At 45.4% G+C, this 16,931-nt stretch overlaps 1 protein-coding gene across 1 annotated transcript in view; it reads right to left on the bottom strand.

Moving 5' to 3' along the window:
* Nucleotides 1-16,130, bottom strand: part of STOM (stomatin) — a 34,532-nt gene extending 18,402 nt beyond the window's left edge. The window contains exons 1-3 of the mRNA XM_060250957.1: nt 15,954-16,130; nt 6,523-6,626; nt 2,531-2,603 (exon numbers count right to left, since the gene is read on the bottom strand). Of these exons, the coding sequence (XP_060106940.1) occupies nt 2,531-2,603; nt 6,523-6,626; nt 15,954-16,011 (235 nt within the window). The 5' untranslated portion in view covers nt 16,012-16,130. The remainder of the gene's footprint in view (nt 1-2,530; nt 2,604-6,522; nt 6,627-15,953) is intronic.
* Between the last annotated feature and the right edge of the window lie 801 nt (nt 16,131-16,931).

Genomic DNA, 16,931 nt, shown 5'->3' with positions numbered 1-16,931 from the left:
CCATACTGAAGTCCCTCCCCTCCCCAAACCCCGTTGTCCTCAAGCCCAACTCCAAAATCTTCAGGTATTTCCCAACACAGACCTGGCAACTCTAACAGCCATACCCAGGGCTTTTTTTTTTAGAAAAAGTCAAGCAGGGACTCATTTGCATTTTAGGCCACACCCTCTGATGCCAAGCCAGGCGGAACTGTGTTCCTGTGCGTTTCTGCTCAAAAAAAGCCCTGGCCATACTGAGCAGGCCAGGCCTTTTGCTGATCAGCTGGCAATGGGCATCACAAGAACCTGGATAAATGGATTTTAAAGAGACTATTAAAATGTTGAAAGGCCATTTTGTGCCTACTAACATTTTCTTCATGGAACAATACTGATTCCCCCTCAGGGGCCAAAGGAGAAATGTGTCAGAATTCCTTGCAGCTTTGAAGAAGCAACTACCCTTCTGTAACCTTTTGAGGGGACAGTGGTTCTGGAAAAGGGCTCTGAGAGATCACTTTTGTTTTTTCGAATTAAGAACTCTGACTTGAGAGAAAGAGAATGAGAGGCTGAAAATCAGATTATTAAATGTGGTGCAGGGGGAAAAAAACCTGTCCTAAGAAGAAACGCAGATTACTTTTATATCTGACCCATTCCAAAGAATTCTCTACTGTTTCAGCACAAGCTACAACCACTCCCAAGACATTTATTTGAAAAGACTACAAAAATAGTGGGAAGCAGGCGCTTCACAAGAGACAGAGGCAGAACAGGACACTTTGAAGCAAAATAACATTTCTGCTGTTCAAGTCACTTCTGCCCTTATTGTTTTTATTCCCCGGAATGATATGGTTAGGATATGTGGAGATTATAAGGTCACCCTTATAATGGAAGGCCACACTTATTTCTGGTCAGGAGGTGACTTCTGAGCAGAGGTGAAAGGAACATTTGCGTTTGCAAGACAACCTGATGGATGGTGAAGAAAAAGAAAATTCAAGGTAAGCAACAGGATTCTGCAAGCACAAATTTTCCTGAGTAGTCCTGGCCAAGGCAGAACCACAAGCCACCAGGTTAGCTGAATTTGTAGGAAAACATGAGAAGGACATAAAAATTACAGGGGAGCATAGCATGGTGAACAATTCTGCAGAGCATTGTTGTTTTTACATAAACTTCCTGCTTCTCTGCTTTGGCCTAGGTGTTTCTGGCTTGGTGGCTGTGGTTAGGCTTGTGCTCTGGGTTTAGCTGTTGGTAACTATTGTTCTGTAGTTCTTCTTGTAACCTTCATCTTTTGATAGCTGAAACCTCTCTTCATCTTTGTGTGAAGCCAGTACTTACAATTCAACTGCTGCAAGCTAGCCTGAACTCAAACGCAGAATTAAATAGCTATAATTAAATAAAACCACACAGCTCACTGAAAACCAAGCACTTTTTCTGCTGGAAAACAATATATCTATATATATATAGATCATGCCAATAAAATGCCATCTGGGAAGGAGAAGTGGGCAGAAGGGGATATAAAGGATTTAAAACCAAACTTCACACTTCCACGTTTTTCCTCACATGGAATTTCATTTAAAGCTGGCTCCTGAGTAACCTCCTTTGAGTTTCATAGTTAGGTTTTTAGCGCTAAGAGACAAGCTCAAACAAGTACAGACAGTAAATAGATTTTAGAAGAGCTATCTTAATGTAGCCAAGGATGGTCTGTGGGGCTTGACACCCCCTCCCGTTGACTGTAGGTCAACTAGGAGAGCCAGTTTGGTGTAGTGGTTAAGTGTGCAGACTCTTATCTGGGAGAACCAGGTTTGATTCCCCACTCCTCCACTTGCACCTGCTGGAATGGCCTTGGGTCAGCCATAGCTCTGGCAGAGGTTGTCCTTGAAAGGGCAGCTGCTGTGAGAGCCCTCTCCAGCCCCACCCACCTCACAGGGTGTCTGTTGTGGGGGGAGAAGATATAGGAGATTGTGAGCCGCTCTGAGACTCTTCGGAGTGGAGAGCGGGATATAAATCCAATATCTTCTTCTTCTTCCTCTATTACGAAGTGCTTTCGGAACCCACCTTGATTCTGAGAGCTGCCTGCCCTTTAACACAAAACACAAAGACTCGACAGCAGGATCCCAAGCTGTCATACTAGCTGGCGCTGTGCAAAGGGCAAGCAGTGTATGTGTTTGTGTGAGAGAGTGAGATTTGCAGGGCAAAAGTCAAAAGGGGGTGCTTAAACTCTTCCCCTCCACCAGCTGCCCTTCTACTGCTAACCCTCCCCGCCACCCCGGTCAGGGGTTCCAAGAAATCTTTGCTGGTCAAGTTGGGAGAAAATACAGGTGGTGGTAGGGTGCAGAAGAACAGGAGGAGAAGGGTCAGGTTGGTGATCCCGGTCCATTAAATGATACAAGTTTCAAACTTTGGGTGCATGATGAAGCAACTGCACACTTTTTAGGAACCTGGGCAGCATCTGTTTAAAGCCCTGTCTGGAGAAGGCATGTTATGTTGTATCCTGCCAAGTGCTATCATATTGTTGGCAAACACAAAAGTTATCTCACGCGGCTGATATTAATGTAACACTCACCTGGCCCTTTTGCACCTCCTTTTAAGATACGCCCCAGTCTGAAGATGATGGCTCGTTCATACTCCTTCACTATCTGCAAATAGAACAATAAGTGGGGGGGAAATTTAACCACTGTGTGGAAAAAATAAAATCATCTTTCAGGCTCTTTGTGTTAAGCTTTTGTACAACATTTACAGGGAGCATAGGCACGAAAGTATACAGAAAAGAACATGGATGCCTCTGCTGCTCTGGATGCTAGAGAAAAGGGCTAAATTAGAATACTGTGATAACAGAGAGCACAAGGGAAGAAGAAACAGTACAGACATTTTATATGTAAAATGGCTAAAACTTATAATGTTCCAGAAAGGATTACAAGCCAGCATTCTCTCATCTGTTGCTGATTTGGAAATATGTTTTGGTTGGCTATAAGAATGAAATTCAAGATTACTTTTATTGCACCATGGGTTGATTGTGGTATACATTTGTTTTGGAAAGTTCTTTATTACATTTATTGTACAATTATTAGCGCTAAAAGCAAGAAACTAAATGTAAACCAGAAACATTGTATATTCACATCCGAAAGATAAATTTAAAGGAAACAGACAACCCAACCCTCAGGGTTCCATTTGGATAGAATAACAAATCCTGGTGTGTTCCCCTAGCTACAGACCCAGATTCTGAAGCCCAGTTTTAATTTTGGTTTGCAGGCGAAAGAACAAACTCCCGTGTGTTGATTTGTCTGACCAGGGCATCATAACAACTGTTGCTTTTTGGAAACCAGGAAGTCACCATATCTGTTGGTGTGTCATGAGCGACAAGAAGAGGTTATGCACCACTATGTGGATTTCCATTCCCATAGTAACAAAGAGTTGGTGTTACATCTGAATGCAACCCATGTATTGGGGGGGGGGCTCTGTTAAGAAGCTAAAGCTGTAACAGCTCAGAAAAAGATTACAGGTAATTCCATAAGGTTTCTAGGCAACCATATATTTTTTTTCATTCAGGATGGAAGATGCAGTGCACTAGAAAATGGAAAACTGCTGCTGGCACGCTCTTGGAGCCAAATCAGAAGAATCAAGAGGGAAAGGGCTTCTTTGTAGACTGTACTGCTTCAAGTGGCAGGATGGCAGTAAAAGTTATAGTGAAATATATCCTTGGACTAATCATCATGCAGGAGGCATTAAGGAGTGCCCTGGAGTTTTATCTTGTTTGCTACCATCTTGCTTTGATTGTGTGTCTATTTTAACTTGGCTTTTATTATACGTTATTGTTATTTATTTATATCCTAATTGTTGTGAGCCACCCTGAACCCGTTTTTTATAGGGCAGAATATAAACCTAGTAAATAAATAAAGCTTAAATTATCCCCATAAAATTAGCTTCCCTTCACTTAGAACAGCAGTACATCAAAAAGGTAGGCTCAACTCTTCTCCCAAGGTGGTAGTTTTCTATTTACAGTGACTCCCCTCACCCACCCATAGAAAGGAGCATTCAAACATGCAATTCACCATCTGTACAAGCAAGGAAAACCATTCCCATTCTGCCAGCTGTGTAAACTATTCCCAACTGTTGATCAAGAAGGAAAAAGGTAACCCTCCAAGCAACATGAAGGTTTCTAAAACCAAAAAGATTATATCAGCATATGTATTTCGAGACAGGAATGATAAAATGCAATTTTATGCTATGAGGAAGTATGGGAGTTGGAGGTAGAACCCCAAACAGGTTATAACTGCACTGAGCTTTCCCATTAAAATCAATTTCCAAAGCAGCTCACAAGATTAAGAACAACAATTAAAATGTAAGGCAAATGTTTCTCGGTTGACTTGAATCAGCCATGATTCACTCCGAATTTCACTTCCAAGTCATACAAACTGGCTCCAAGAGCCTGCCAACAGCAGATTTCCATATTCCAGGGTGTCGCATCTTCCATCTTGAATGAAGTAGTGAATGCTGATTCTGCGAACTTGGGCAAACCATGAGAGGAAGGGCAGGAAGGGTTGCATCAGTGCTTAGTTCTTGTGGTCCTTTTTTACACACCCAGGGAAAGCATTTTTTCTCCAGATCAGTGATCTTGGAGGGTTTTTAGCCATCTTCTGAGCATGGAGCACAGATCAATGAGGGTGTGTTTGTGGGGGGTGGTATTTGTGATTTTCCTGCATTGTGCAGAGGACTGATAACCCTGGAGATACCTTCTAACTCATGATTCTATTCTGCTTCCCTTATTTGGTATCTATGATGCTGTGTGTATAAGGCTGGGGAAAACCGGATCATGATTCTAAAAAGTGCATTGTTTTGACCACAAAAATGCTTACGCATAGTATTTTTATTGTATCACTTTTTATTCACACCCCACTGTTCTCCCTGATGAGGACCTGAAGCAGCTTATCACATCACTCTTCTCGCCTCAGCTCACACTCCCAGAGTACAAATAATAAAATCAATGTAAAACACAGGCAAGCCATTAGGAGCAAAATATAAACAGAAAGAGCAAACTCTCAATAGCACCCTGAAGAAAACAGCAATGCCTCTGTAAGTACAGGAGAAAAGAACAACAATGTAAGCCACTCTGGGACCCCACGGAGGAGAAAGGCAGGGCAGGGTAGAAAGAAAGAAGTGCCAGTTTCCCACTTGCAAGGAGTGTATTATCATGTGAAGGGACATTCCAATCTGGAATCTGCCACCTGCAGACTACAATGAATAGTCATTTTACCACTTCTGTCACCCCATTCTCCTTGGTGTGTGAAACAAGCCCAAGACAGAGCCAGAACCATCCCAGGGCTAAGACCAAGGGTTGGCATGTCTGGGCAGCTGCAAACAAGCATATCTCCTGGCAGACGCACCCAAGAAACAGGTGACTGCCCCAGATGTTTCTGCAACACTGCAAGGATGAGCTCCACTCCCTGCATTAGGGGTGCTGGATGCCACGAACTGCAGTTTTCCCACACTCCATTCAGATATGCAGGCACTGTGGGATTAAAGAGGCCTGAAGGAACGAATCATGCCCAATTCCCTCCTGCAAGAAAGGCAGTGAGTGTGCGAGTTCGTGTATGTATGTATGCATGCAAGAGAGAGGTGGTGGCATGTTTGAGGCTACTGAAGGCATGTTACTCCACTGAGGCCCCCTTTTTGTGTGCCTAGTACCTAGCAAGGAAGCTGGCTGCTACCAGATTGCCCTTTTGAAGCAGTTCATATTCCCCTTAACCTTTACTCTTTTGCAAAATGTGAACAACTCAGAACTCAAACAGAAAACTGCAGGTTTGTGTACCCTCCGTTAGCCCTGGGTACATGAAGGGAAGGAGAGGGGGTTAACCTATCAAAAACTGGCTCACTCACTTAAAGGAAATGCTATAAAATGCTAATAGCAGAATAGGAGAAAGCAGGTTTCCTATATCTTTAAAACTAAGTGGAAGGGTTTAAACCCCCTTCTCCCTTCCTTGCATGGTGATGAGGCAAATTGAGGCTGTGCAAGAATGTAAGAAAGTGTGTCATGGCTCAGTGACAGAGCATCTGCTTTGCATAAAGAAGTTCTCAGGTTCAATTCCCAGTTGTATCAAGTGGCAGATGATGCGGAAGCAGGGCTTTTCTTTTGTAGCAGGAACTCCTTTGCATATTAGGCCACACACCCTTGCTGTAGCCAATCTTCCAAGAGCTTACAGGGCTGTTAGTACAAGGTCTACTGTAAGCTCCAGGAGGATTGGCTACATGAGGGACGTGTGGCCTAATATGCAAAGGAGTTCCTGCTACAAAAAAGCCCTGTGCGGAAGACTTCAACCTGAGACCCTGGAGAGTCACTGCCAAGTCTGGGTAGTCACTCAGTACTGACCATGGTAGACCAAATATTTGATTGTGTACAAGGCAGTGCCATGTGCACGGAATAAGATGCGTCAAGTCCAAGATTTTTTTTAAAAAAGCTCAGTCACTGGCACACCCTATCCTAAGGATGAAAGGGCTATTTAAACCGATTGAGGGAAATTCCACACCTTGAATGTTTTCCAAGATACATTTTTTTTTTACCTTTATGCACATCCAGACGGAAATGGGGAAAGTCACCAAGGTCAAAATGAAGGAGACGATGACTAGCAGCCATCCACACATCCCAAGGCCATTGTCAGAACCTTCTGGAAAAGACAGACACAGACATTGGGAAGGTCAGTGCAACTCAGTTTTAAATTTAACATAGAAAATGCACACACACACACACACAAATCAAGATTTCTTCACCAAGAAAAACCTAGAATTCTGAGACTGTTCAAGTTTAGCTAATATACCAGATCACTTAGCATTGACTGTAATGGGGAAGACCAGATGAATTCAACAGGGCAGAGCTTAGTCCCTCATCCTATGGCTTCTGTGATTTTGCATATGATGCTCAGCTGCGAGTAAAATAATCTTTCTGGAGCCAAAGGCTGATTGTGTCCCTTGGCTGAACTGATGTGGCACAAGTTGTGATGCAGGATGTGTCCCGTTCAAATCACACCTCTGCCACAATCCACTCATAGGCAAGCCCCTCTGCTTCAGACTCCATTAGTCCCAGACCCCTCCTCCTGCTGAAAGGAGAACTTGGCACCTAGGAGTAAGTCCAAGCACCTTTCATCTCATATACTGGGCACTGTCTGGTCTGCAAAATGGTTCTGGTGTCATGCAAAATGGATGCCAGCAAATATAGGCCAGAGACATGTTTGGGTAGAGATTTTGTAGGTGTAAAGTCATGTGTTTATCCACTAACAACCTTAAGACTATACACAATGGCAAAAACGGGCTTCCAGGAAATGACATTGTTTCACCTCAGATTAATCACTTCCCTATGTGACCTGACCGTTCCCACTGCGTTTACCATAATTATGAAACCACTTAACACCTTCCAGCCATCCCCCGTAGTGTCCCCTTACAACAACAGAGGGTTGTCAAGCAACTGTTAGTTACATTCATGCTCAATATCATGAGTTCCTCCTGATAGTTGTCAGTCCCTGGGAATGCTATTCAGCATTTCCCAACACATCGCTTTATTTCCAGCTAATCCCATCAGAATATTTTTCTAAGGGGCAAGCATGTCACCAGGCCATCAGGTAGTATGTTCCCTATAACTGGACATGCTCTGCTCCATGCAGTGTGAGTGTGTGTGTTCCTGGATCCCAAACTGCACACCCAAGATGCTCTTCTCCCCAGACCTTGCCTCTTCTGGATTGGTATCTATAATTCACCAAATATCTTCCTGAATTCCTACTACTTATATTTCTGTTAGTCTATGTGTTTGCTTTCCATTGTGCATTTATTTCTGTACGTGTGCATTACTTTATTAGCATTTCTACTTTCAATAAAAAGACCCTTTCTCTAAGGAAAAAGTCCCCATAAACTCTGGTAGAAGGATCTCACTAGATCACCCCCACCCCCCAAAAAAACCCCTGTCTAACTGCTAATTCCCCACAACAACAAAAAGGAGACAGCCCACTTTTGGGCAACAAACTGCATTTGGGATAACACCTCAGTCCTTTCATCTGCAATATGGGGAATAATAAAAATGACCTACCTTACACGGCTACTGTAAGAGTTAGAAGTAGTGTGAAGTACTTTAAACAATGAAAGCGCCACATACAATGAAAGCCCCATTCAAATGCTTCAAGCATGTGTGCATTGCAGACAGAACCCTCTCAGAAAAGGAATTCCCCCTCCTGTAAGGAAACCTCCTCTAAGAGTCTGTTTGGAGTCAGGGGGTGTGGCATAATATGCAAATAAGTTCCTGCCGGGGGTTTTCTACAACCCCCCTGTGCAAAACAGTGGTGGCATCAGGGAGTGTGGCCTAATATGCAAATGAGTTCCTACTGGGCTTTTTCTGCAAAAAAAAGCCCTGTACCCATCTATTACTTTTTAGCTCATTCTTCCTCCAAGGAGCACAGGAGAACTTACATGATTCTCCACTCCCTTACTTGTTCCTTACAACAACCCCGTGAGGTGGATTTACATCAGAACAAGAGTCTAGTCCTGGAAAAGCCATAACTGTGGCTCAGGAGCCACATGTGGCTCTTTCACACACATTGTTTCGCTCTCAAAGTTCCCACTGCTCCATTGCCTGGCTTGGAGAATGCATTTAAAGTTAAAGCTACTTTCTTTCCACCCATCTATTGCCTGCCTACCTTCCTGCTCACAGACATCTGACATTCATGTCTTGAGAGTCTCAAACATCTTACGTTTATTCTGCATGGCTCTTATGTTAAGCAAGTTTTGCCGCCCCGGTCTAGTCTAAAATTACCCAGTGTGGAACTGACAGATTCCAGTCCAAAACACTACACAAAAGGTCACACAGTGTTCACGGATTGGTCCTTTACCACCATGTGGAACCCCCGCATTATACCAGATCCAAAGGCATTATACTAGATGCTAGGGTCAACAAGAAAAAGTCAGTCTTCATGTTTGTGAGGTTGGCATCTGGCACGATCAAACAATATTCATCTAGAACTCAACAGCAAAACATGGGGGTGGGAGGATTTGAATAAAGCTCTCCTTAACCCTAGTATGCTTTAGCAACATATTTCAGAGAGCCCTACTATAAGATATCTAGCACAGCCACCATTTACGTTTCCATGGAGAGCACCCAGCTGAAATCTTACAGTTATGACTGAAATCCAGTGCCTTGGAAAGTAAGATCTGTGCTGTTTAAACTTTAAACAAATATGCCTTTACTCTACTCGTAAGTATGTCTCAATTAATATTATTATTTCCTTGCATATTTTCGCTGTTGGGCAATAATCAAACTGAGTAGGACAGGTTTATCAGCTTAGGGAAGAAATGACGTATCGACAGGAACATTTTTTAAGTCTATCCTTGATTTTATACTAAATTTAGTTGTTTATAGTTTTAAATGGCATTTTCTTTTATAATATAATTGTATTGCCTCCTACTTCCTATTATCTGGATTCTTATCAACAAATGCCTGATAAAGGTTTCAGTGTCAGTATCACTGCCTACTTACTTAGAAACACATCCCATTATATTCACTGGGTAAACATAGTTTGGATACATACACTGATGTACATCGCTCTGAGCCCTATTCCATAGGAGAGGGCGGTTTTAAAATTTAATTAAATAAAATAATACAAGCAGGGCCGGCCCTCCCTATGCATTTGCCTAGGGCGCCAGGCTGGGCAGGGCGCCAAATTGGGCCCTCCCAGCCCGGCATCATAGGCAAATGCCCAAATTTTGCCACTCGGCCGGCGCACATTTCCTATGTGGACTGCAGATTTTGAATCCAGGCTTCTCAGATAGTAAATTGATAGTGCCCACTATATTGACTGTCTCTCTATACTTGCACTGCCTCATAGAAGTTGCAGTTACTTTTCTGGGGAAGATTACAGTTCTATAGATAAACACATATCCCTCAGTCTATGGTGCCTTCACATGTTCTTGACCAGCACACAAAGCACTTATGCTCACAATGCCCAGCCATTTCAATAAATCAAAAGTAGGCTTGCAGTTTACAGATACACACCTTAACAGCATAGTCAAGATTGCTACAGCACAGACACTGTCTCCAGATTTTGATGGAATAATTCAGAACAAGAGGGCTCAGTTATCAGAAACTGTTAAAATATTGCAAACATGGTAATGTTTTAAGCATGTTTTATTTTAAGTTAAAAAAAACCCCACTTTAGTTGTGTTTGTCTGTGCCCTATAAGATTTATATCTCCACTACCTGGTATTGCACTTTATGACACAAATGGCCTGGCCCAGCAAGGTCTCATTTATGTCAGATCTGGCCCTCATAAGTTCAACCCCCCTCGACTAGACCCATTCTATGTTTAATTTTAGATGGTGGCAGTTCTCTTAAATCTGGCCCCACCCCAAAGCTACTATTAATCTTTGGAATCTGTGTGGAAGACTCCCCTGTGGCTTGCAGTGGCAACACATCTGACAATAAAGAGCGAGTCAAATAACTGCAACAGGCTCCCAGTCGGAAGTGATAACCCAGAGGCCAAGTCAAGGAAACCCATTCAAACTAAATGATTGGAATATGAGCTCACTCCCAGAAAAGTACACACAGTACTCTAGAGGGGAATTTCAAGGGCCTGCCACTTCTGCCGTTCTTGGTTTTGGCATCAGTTTTCCGGAAAGTCCGAGTAAGGAGGAAAGAGCAACAGGAAGTGATACTGCAAATGTCCCACAGAGATTCTTGCTCAACTGACCAGAGGAATTAGGCATCTAAGTCACACCACACCTAGATGATGCATCTTGGTTTGGTTTCTTCCATCCTGCAGCATCCGTGGTAAGCCCTGGGGGATGTCTGGAGAAGGGACAGTTATCTGCGTAGAACTTCCCAGGACTACATGGAAGAATTCAAGCACCATGGGTGCAGTTGCAGCAGCACAGCTGCAATTTTGTAAGGGCAAATATGGTTGCCTGGAGGAAACTGTTCCTCAACAGGGGCAGAACACTGAATTGCCAATTCACAACTGTGACTTTCTTCTACCCAAACATGCTTGGTAGGGTACAGATCCCTTTTGAGTTACTGCAAGAAGAGCTGGAGAAAGGGAAGGAAGATTCCTGCTCTGGTCTTGGTGCTGTTTGTGTTGTTGCAATGGAAAGTAGTATTACAGAAGTGATTGTCAGCCAATTAAGATTACCCCTGGAGAAAGAAAGCTGTTGCTTGGCAAAGAAAGGATTCCTTTAATTGTTTTGCTGGCTGGAGAGAGCGGAGCCATTTCTAGAATATTAACTGTCCAGGGCTCAAAATCCAAGTGGAAAATGTCGATACCAGGAGGGCAAAGTTTTTGCACTTCACTTGCATTCAGATCAGGGATGTTTTGGCTGTGACAGGATAACATTTCCAGCCTAACTCATTTAGTGTGCCGTGGTGGCTCAAGGTTGAACTAGGATCTGGGCAGCTAAGGTTTGAATGCCCACTCTGCCATGGAAGCTCACTGGAGGAACTTTGGGGAGGGACAGTGGCTCAGTGATAGAGCATCTGCTTGGTAAGCAGAAGGTCCCAGGTTCAATCCCTGGCATCTCCGACTAAAAAGGGTCCAGGCAAATAGGCATGAAAAACCTCAGTTTGAGACCCTGGAGAGCCGCTGCCAGTCTGAGTAGACAATACTGACTTTGATGGACCTCTGAGGGTCTGATTCAGTATAAGGCAGCTTCATATGTTTTGGGCCAGTCACAGGTTTTCAGCCTAATCTACCTCAAAGAGTTGTTGTGAGGATAAAATGTGGGATAGGAGAGTAATGTCAGCTATTTTGGATCCACCTTGAGGAGTAAGGTGGAGTATAAATGAAATATACACACAAAACTGCATTTTTTGACATGAGCCGTGCTCAATACAAAAGGACTAGTGACTTCACCCCCAGTATTGGCTCCGCAAAGCAGTCACAATGAGGCATGCCAGCTTTGGCCTCCTATATCATGACATTATGCAAGCCTGCTAGAATGGGTTCCAGCCAAAAATGTCTACGGAGTCAGACAGCTCCTATTTCCAATGGCACTGAATGCATCTGGAGTACAGATCAAGAGAGCTGGGCAAAAGAAAGGGGGAGGGAATACGGTAACGTTATATGCATTTCAGAGGAATGCAGCTGGAAGAGCTACTTAAATTCAATCAAACAGCTGGTGCAGCTGCTCCCACACATAATTTTAGTCTCTGGATTTCAATTAAAAAGATCCATTTAATATGATCTGCAAAAGTCAAGTGGTACTGATTCCTCCCCCCCTTCCCCCAAATCATTCCACTCCAGAAACCAGGCAGGGAACTGCATGATTGTGTACTTGTGAAAGGGGGAGGCAGAAACCCATCCTCCCTGCTTATAGAAAACTAACATGTCAAGGAAAGAGCTGTAACTAGCTTTTTCACTGGCATGCTAACGTGTTATGTTTTTGTTCTTATGGGAAAACCTTCAAATGTGCAACTCTTCCCACACCCCCCATTAAGGTGGTACTACCCAGAAAATCCATATTCCTGAATTTCTGCAGAACGCATATGCACTGGCAATTTATGTCAATTACTGTCTCTCTGTGTCCTGGAACAACTGCAGGACCAAAGAATATCACTCCGCTCATGACGTCACTTAAATACACTGCCCTGGCTACCCAGGGAAGGCCCACAGAAATCAGAAAGGTTTTTCTTTCCTGGACTCTTCCCAATTTACTTCAGTCCCTGCTCTGCACTCCCTTTTCCTCTACTCACCAGCGCCAGTAGACTCACAGCTAGCTGATAGCTAAAATCTCAGAATTACAGCTCGGCACCGTGCCAAGTGGCACGCATGACCACAATTGGTAAATATGCAACTCAAGACAAGACTTGTGATAAACCGCTCTGGGTGGAAGTGACACACAGAGCAGGAAGATTTTCAGCCTGCCTCTCCACTCTTCTCGAGAACACGCAGCCGATGGGCCTCTCCGAGTGCTTCCAGGTTTGATATACCATGAAAGCAACACCCTTTTCCTGGTCTACCCCAAGGCCAAACGGGCTTACAGACAGCAGTGGGTTACTACCTATGGCACACTGATGGCACGGCCAGAGCATTTGACTCTGTACTTTCCGGGAGAAGCTAGGCACAAAGACCCAAGGGGCTTTGCTTAAGGGTGTGAGCTTAGGCAGCACCACTGCTTTGCAGAAGAAGAAGAAAACACCTAGAAGAGAACCAGTCCCGTAGCTAGGAGCTAGAGGGGGAAGGGGCCCCAGGGGGGCCACTGGGGAGGAGCCCATGGGAGTGAGCGCAGAAAGCTGGAGAGGCTGGGGGCCATCCCTCTCCCACCTATGTGATTTAAAGAGCCTGTCAATCAGCTGCTTGACAGACCCTTTAAATGGCATGGGAGGGGCAGTGGTGCAATTTAAATCAGATAGGAGGGGGTTCTCATGGGAAGGGGGCGAGGGGCCCCCACAAACCCCTGTCAGGGAGCCAGGCCCCGTGGGCCCCTGGTTAGCTACGGGTCTGAAGAGAACACATCTGATGTTTGGGGCCCACTGTGCTCAGAGAAGCCAATCCCAAGCTCCTAATGAACCGAGGGTTAGGTGGCAGAAAATGCAAGCTCTCCTCTCATTCTGACAAGTCCAATCCTTTCCCTCTCCAGCCAGGGATGTTAAGCTGTCAAGAGGAATCTTTGTAGGTATCCAGCGCTTGTGTTTTAGAAACAGGGCAAAATCATGGAAGGCCTAGGGAAGGAAAAGGCAAAATATGTGCCTCCCTGTTTCCCCTGTATGCCAGCAGGAGGTTTTTCCATGTCTGTCCCCCTGTGGATAGATTCAGGTGGGGGCATGTTGGTCTGAAGCAGTCGAACAAAGTTTGAGTCCAGTGGCACCTCTAAGACCAACAAAGTTTTATTCAAGGTCTGAGCTTTCATGTGTACTCCAACTTTGTTCTCTTGTGGATGCTGATTCGCTATTTGTATAGACAGCATCTTGCGGGTATGCAATTGGCACAAGGGAGTCAGACAGCACAGGTTTGGTTTGGGCAACACCGACCACCTGTTTCTCTGTTACACAGGAAGGAATTACCTCCACGACCATCCCCTTAGCAATAATCTGTCAGTCTGTATGCTGGAGGCTGAGAGCCTCAAGCTCATGCAATCAGCAGCCAGACTCTCTACTTATTTAGAAATGTATCCCCTCACTTTCCTCTCCAATGGGGATCTGAGGGAACTTACAACATCATTCTCTCTGCCTGCATTTTCTCCTCATGACCACCTCCTTGTAGGGTAGCCTGAGAAAGAGGGAGAGTGACTGGCCCAAGGCCACCCAGTGAGCATTCATGGCAAAGTGGGGATTCGAACCCAAGTCTCCCAAATTCAAATCCACCCACACGGGCTCTCTGCCACTGCTCCATGCAAGGAACAGAGCGCTGAAGGATGCTGAATCTTAAGAGCCACATGATATTTTTCTCTCTGCAAAACATAGAGTGTAGCAAACTATGCGATGGGGGCATGCATTTTGTGTGTGTTTGTGCACATATGTGTGCAAATAAGATACCCTGGTGTGCACAAGAAGTCCCCACTGTAATCAATCTATTCATCCTGCTGGTTTAAATCCTGCCCTGTTTCTACACAAACTGGTTAATAATGCTCTCATCCCACATTTAATCTACCAAGCAGCCTTCAGCCGAACTTTTTCTTGTTACCAGCTACAACAACACAAACAAACAAATCCCCTGTGCTTTTTCATACTTGGCATTTGCCCCTATAATTCCTGCAGGAGGGTGACTTTTTGACGTCACATTTCGCTTCTGTACCCAGAGGTGGTGAGTTCTGCTTCTGAAAAGTTTCACACGCTCCGTTTTCAACACAAAGTTTAAGTGAGTTCCAGGAAAGGAGATGAAGCTTGTGGGGAGGGGGTGTGTGGGAAGCAGCTGAGAAGTCTGGAAGGCTGAATCTCAGAGGAGCTTTGGAAGAAGTTTGGTCATCATTTGGGTTTTCTTGATTCCAAAGCAAATTCCTAGCCATTAAAGCAGCATTTCCACCAAATTTCCAACAAAACTTTAAAAGTTGCCAGCTCCAGGTTGGGGAATTCCTGGAGATTTGAAGGTGGAACGAGGGGAGGGGCCTCGGTGGGGTACAATGCCATAGAGCCCACCCTCCAACGCAACCATCCCTCCCCCGGGGGGGGGCACCGATCTCTGTAGTTTGAAGACCACTTGTAATTCCAGGAGGCTGGCGAACCCACTTAAAAATCAGGCCGAACAAGACTCCCAATTTCTGCTTTCCTATTTTGCTGCAAGCCTCGTTGGTTTAGATTTCTACAAATGAAATGCTGTACTGAAGTCACACTCTACCCCCTCCCCCCCCAAATACGGCAAGCGCTAAGCCCTCCCACCAAGAGGCCCTAAACTCCCTTCTGTGTACAGAAAACTCAGCTTATCAAAGGTGGGCGGCAGCAAGAAATCTTAGCCTGGCAGACTAGAGAACCTCTGCGAGCTGGTGTCCCAGACACTGTTGTTGTGGCCTCGCTTTTTGAAAGTCAGCACTAAACTCAGATGAAGCCTGGTGCAGCGTGACACCTCTCTGTGGCACCATCCGGAAACAACACAAGCAACAAGCGCCTGTCAAGAGGGGATCTCGACTCTCAAGCACATTCTGCGTAGGGTCAGAAGCACTCTGGGGCTCGATAATCAAACTCCAAGAAATACAGATTCGGGGGAGGGGGGGGGTGGAGGGTGTGTCATGCTACGGCACAGACTAAAGGGAGAGCACGTTTCAAAGCGATAACCTCTCCTTGCAGAGCAAACTGAACAATCCCCATCTCCCGGGTGGCTAAACTGGCGAGCAAGAGGCACTCTGCACACGCCCAGAGGCACTGCCTGCTTGAGAGCCACCGAAGTTCAAGCCTGCCTACAAAGGCAAGAGGGGGGCGGCTTCTGTAACAAAGGCCTCCACAGGCGGCAAGCCCGGAAAAAACACCCACACAACGCGCCTCTTCCCCATATAGATGGGGCGCCCCAAAGTTGCCCCCGGTCTGGGTCTCTCACCGCCGAACTTGAGTTCCCGCCTCCCGCGGTTGGCGTTGCCCTTCTCCTCATCCTCCATGACGCCCACTGACTTGCCCAGCCTGCCTGCTCTATCAGTTCCTCCAGCGGCGCCACCAAGACAGCCGAGCGAAGTGCAGCCTGCGGGGCTCCAGCTGCCGAACTTGACTCGGGGGAAGGCGGAGCGGAGGCACCACCCACGTCCCTCGTCTCAGCCCGGCCCACCAGCCAAGCGCCGCCCTCTAGGCCCGCCTACCTCTGCTGCCTGACTGTCCTAGCTGGAGCCTCTCTCTGCTCTTGTAATAGCTGCCTGTGCGGAAGGCAGAAATCCAAGAGGTGAAGAGCAATGTTCCCTCTAAGCTATGGACTCCTGTGAGCAAAAAATTCTACTTTGTGAGCTACTGACGTTAAAGCTATGAGCTACTGGCATTAAAGTTGTGAGTTACTGCACAAATTAGTTTGCTTTAGGGCCATTTTTTTCTGAGCCGAGACAAAAATGTGTGTGACCTGGAGGCTAAAAAATTGTGAGCTAGCTCACACTAACTCAGCTTAGAGGGAACACTGGAGAAGAGGCAGCATTATTCGCAGGCGAGAGGGGGGAAGGTTCATCACCCCCCCCCGCCCCCATGCTATGCCTGCCTCCTATGCACTAGACCTTAAATCCTGGTTTAGCCCTGTTCCCAAGCTGACATTCTTCACATGGAATAAACGGCAGATATTTGAGAGCTGTAAAACATGAATGCCAGATGTCTGAGAGCCACAGGACAGGAAGGAAGGCAAATAAATGGGAGGAGAGAAGGAGAGGTAGAAAGAAAGCTGCGTTAACCTTAAATGTATTCTCCAAGCTGCCAACTGACTTTTCTTGGAGAAGTGATTTAAAGATCTTGGCAAGATGCCAAGATCAACAAGGAGATTGACAACAGGCTGGCAAAGGCAAACCGTGCATTTGGCCGACTGCACAAAAGAGTGTGGAGCAACAAG

The sequence above is a fragment of the Heteronotia binoei genome, chromosome 12, assembly GCF_032191835.1.
Source record: "Heteronotia binoei isolate CCM8104 ecotype False Entrance Well chromosome 12, APGP_CSIRO_Hbin_v1, whole genome shotgun sequence".
Classification (NCBI taxonomy): domain Eukaryota; kingdom Metazoa; phylum Chordata; class Lepidosauria; order Squamata; family Gekkonidae; genus Heteronotia; species Heteronotia binoei.
Note: the sequence above shows the minus strand (reverse complement) of the source record. Positions and strands in the feature narration are given on the sequence as shown.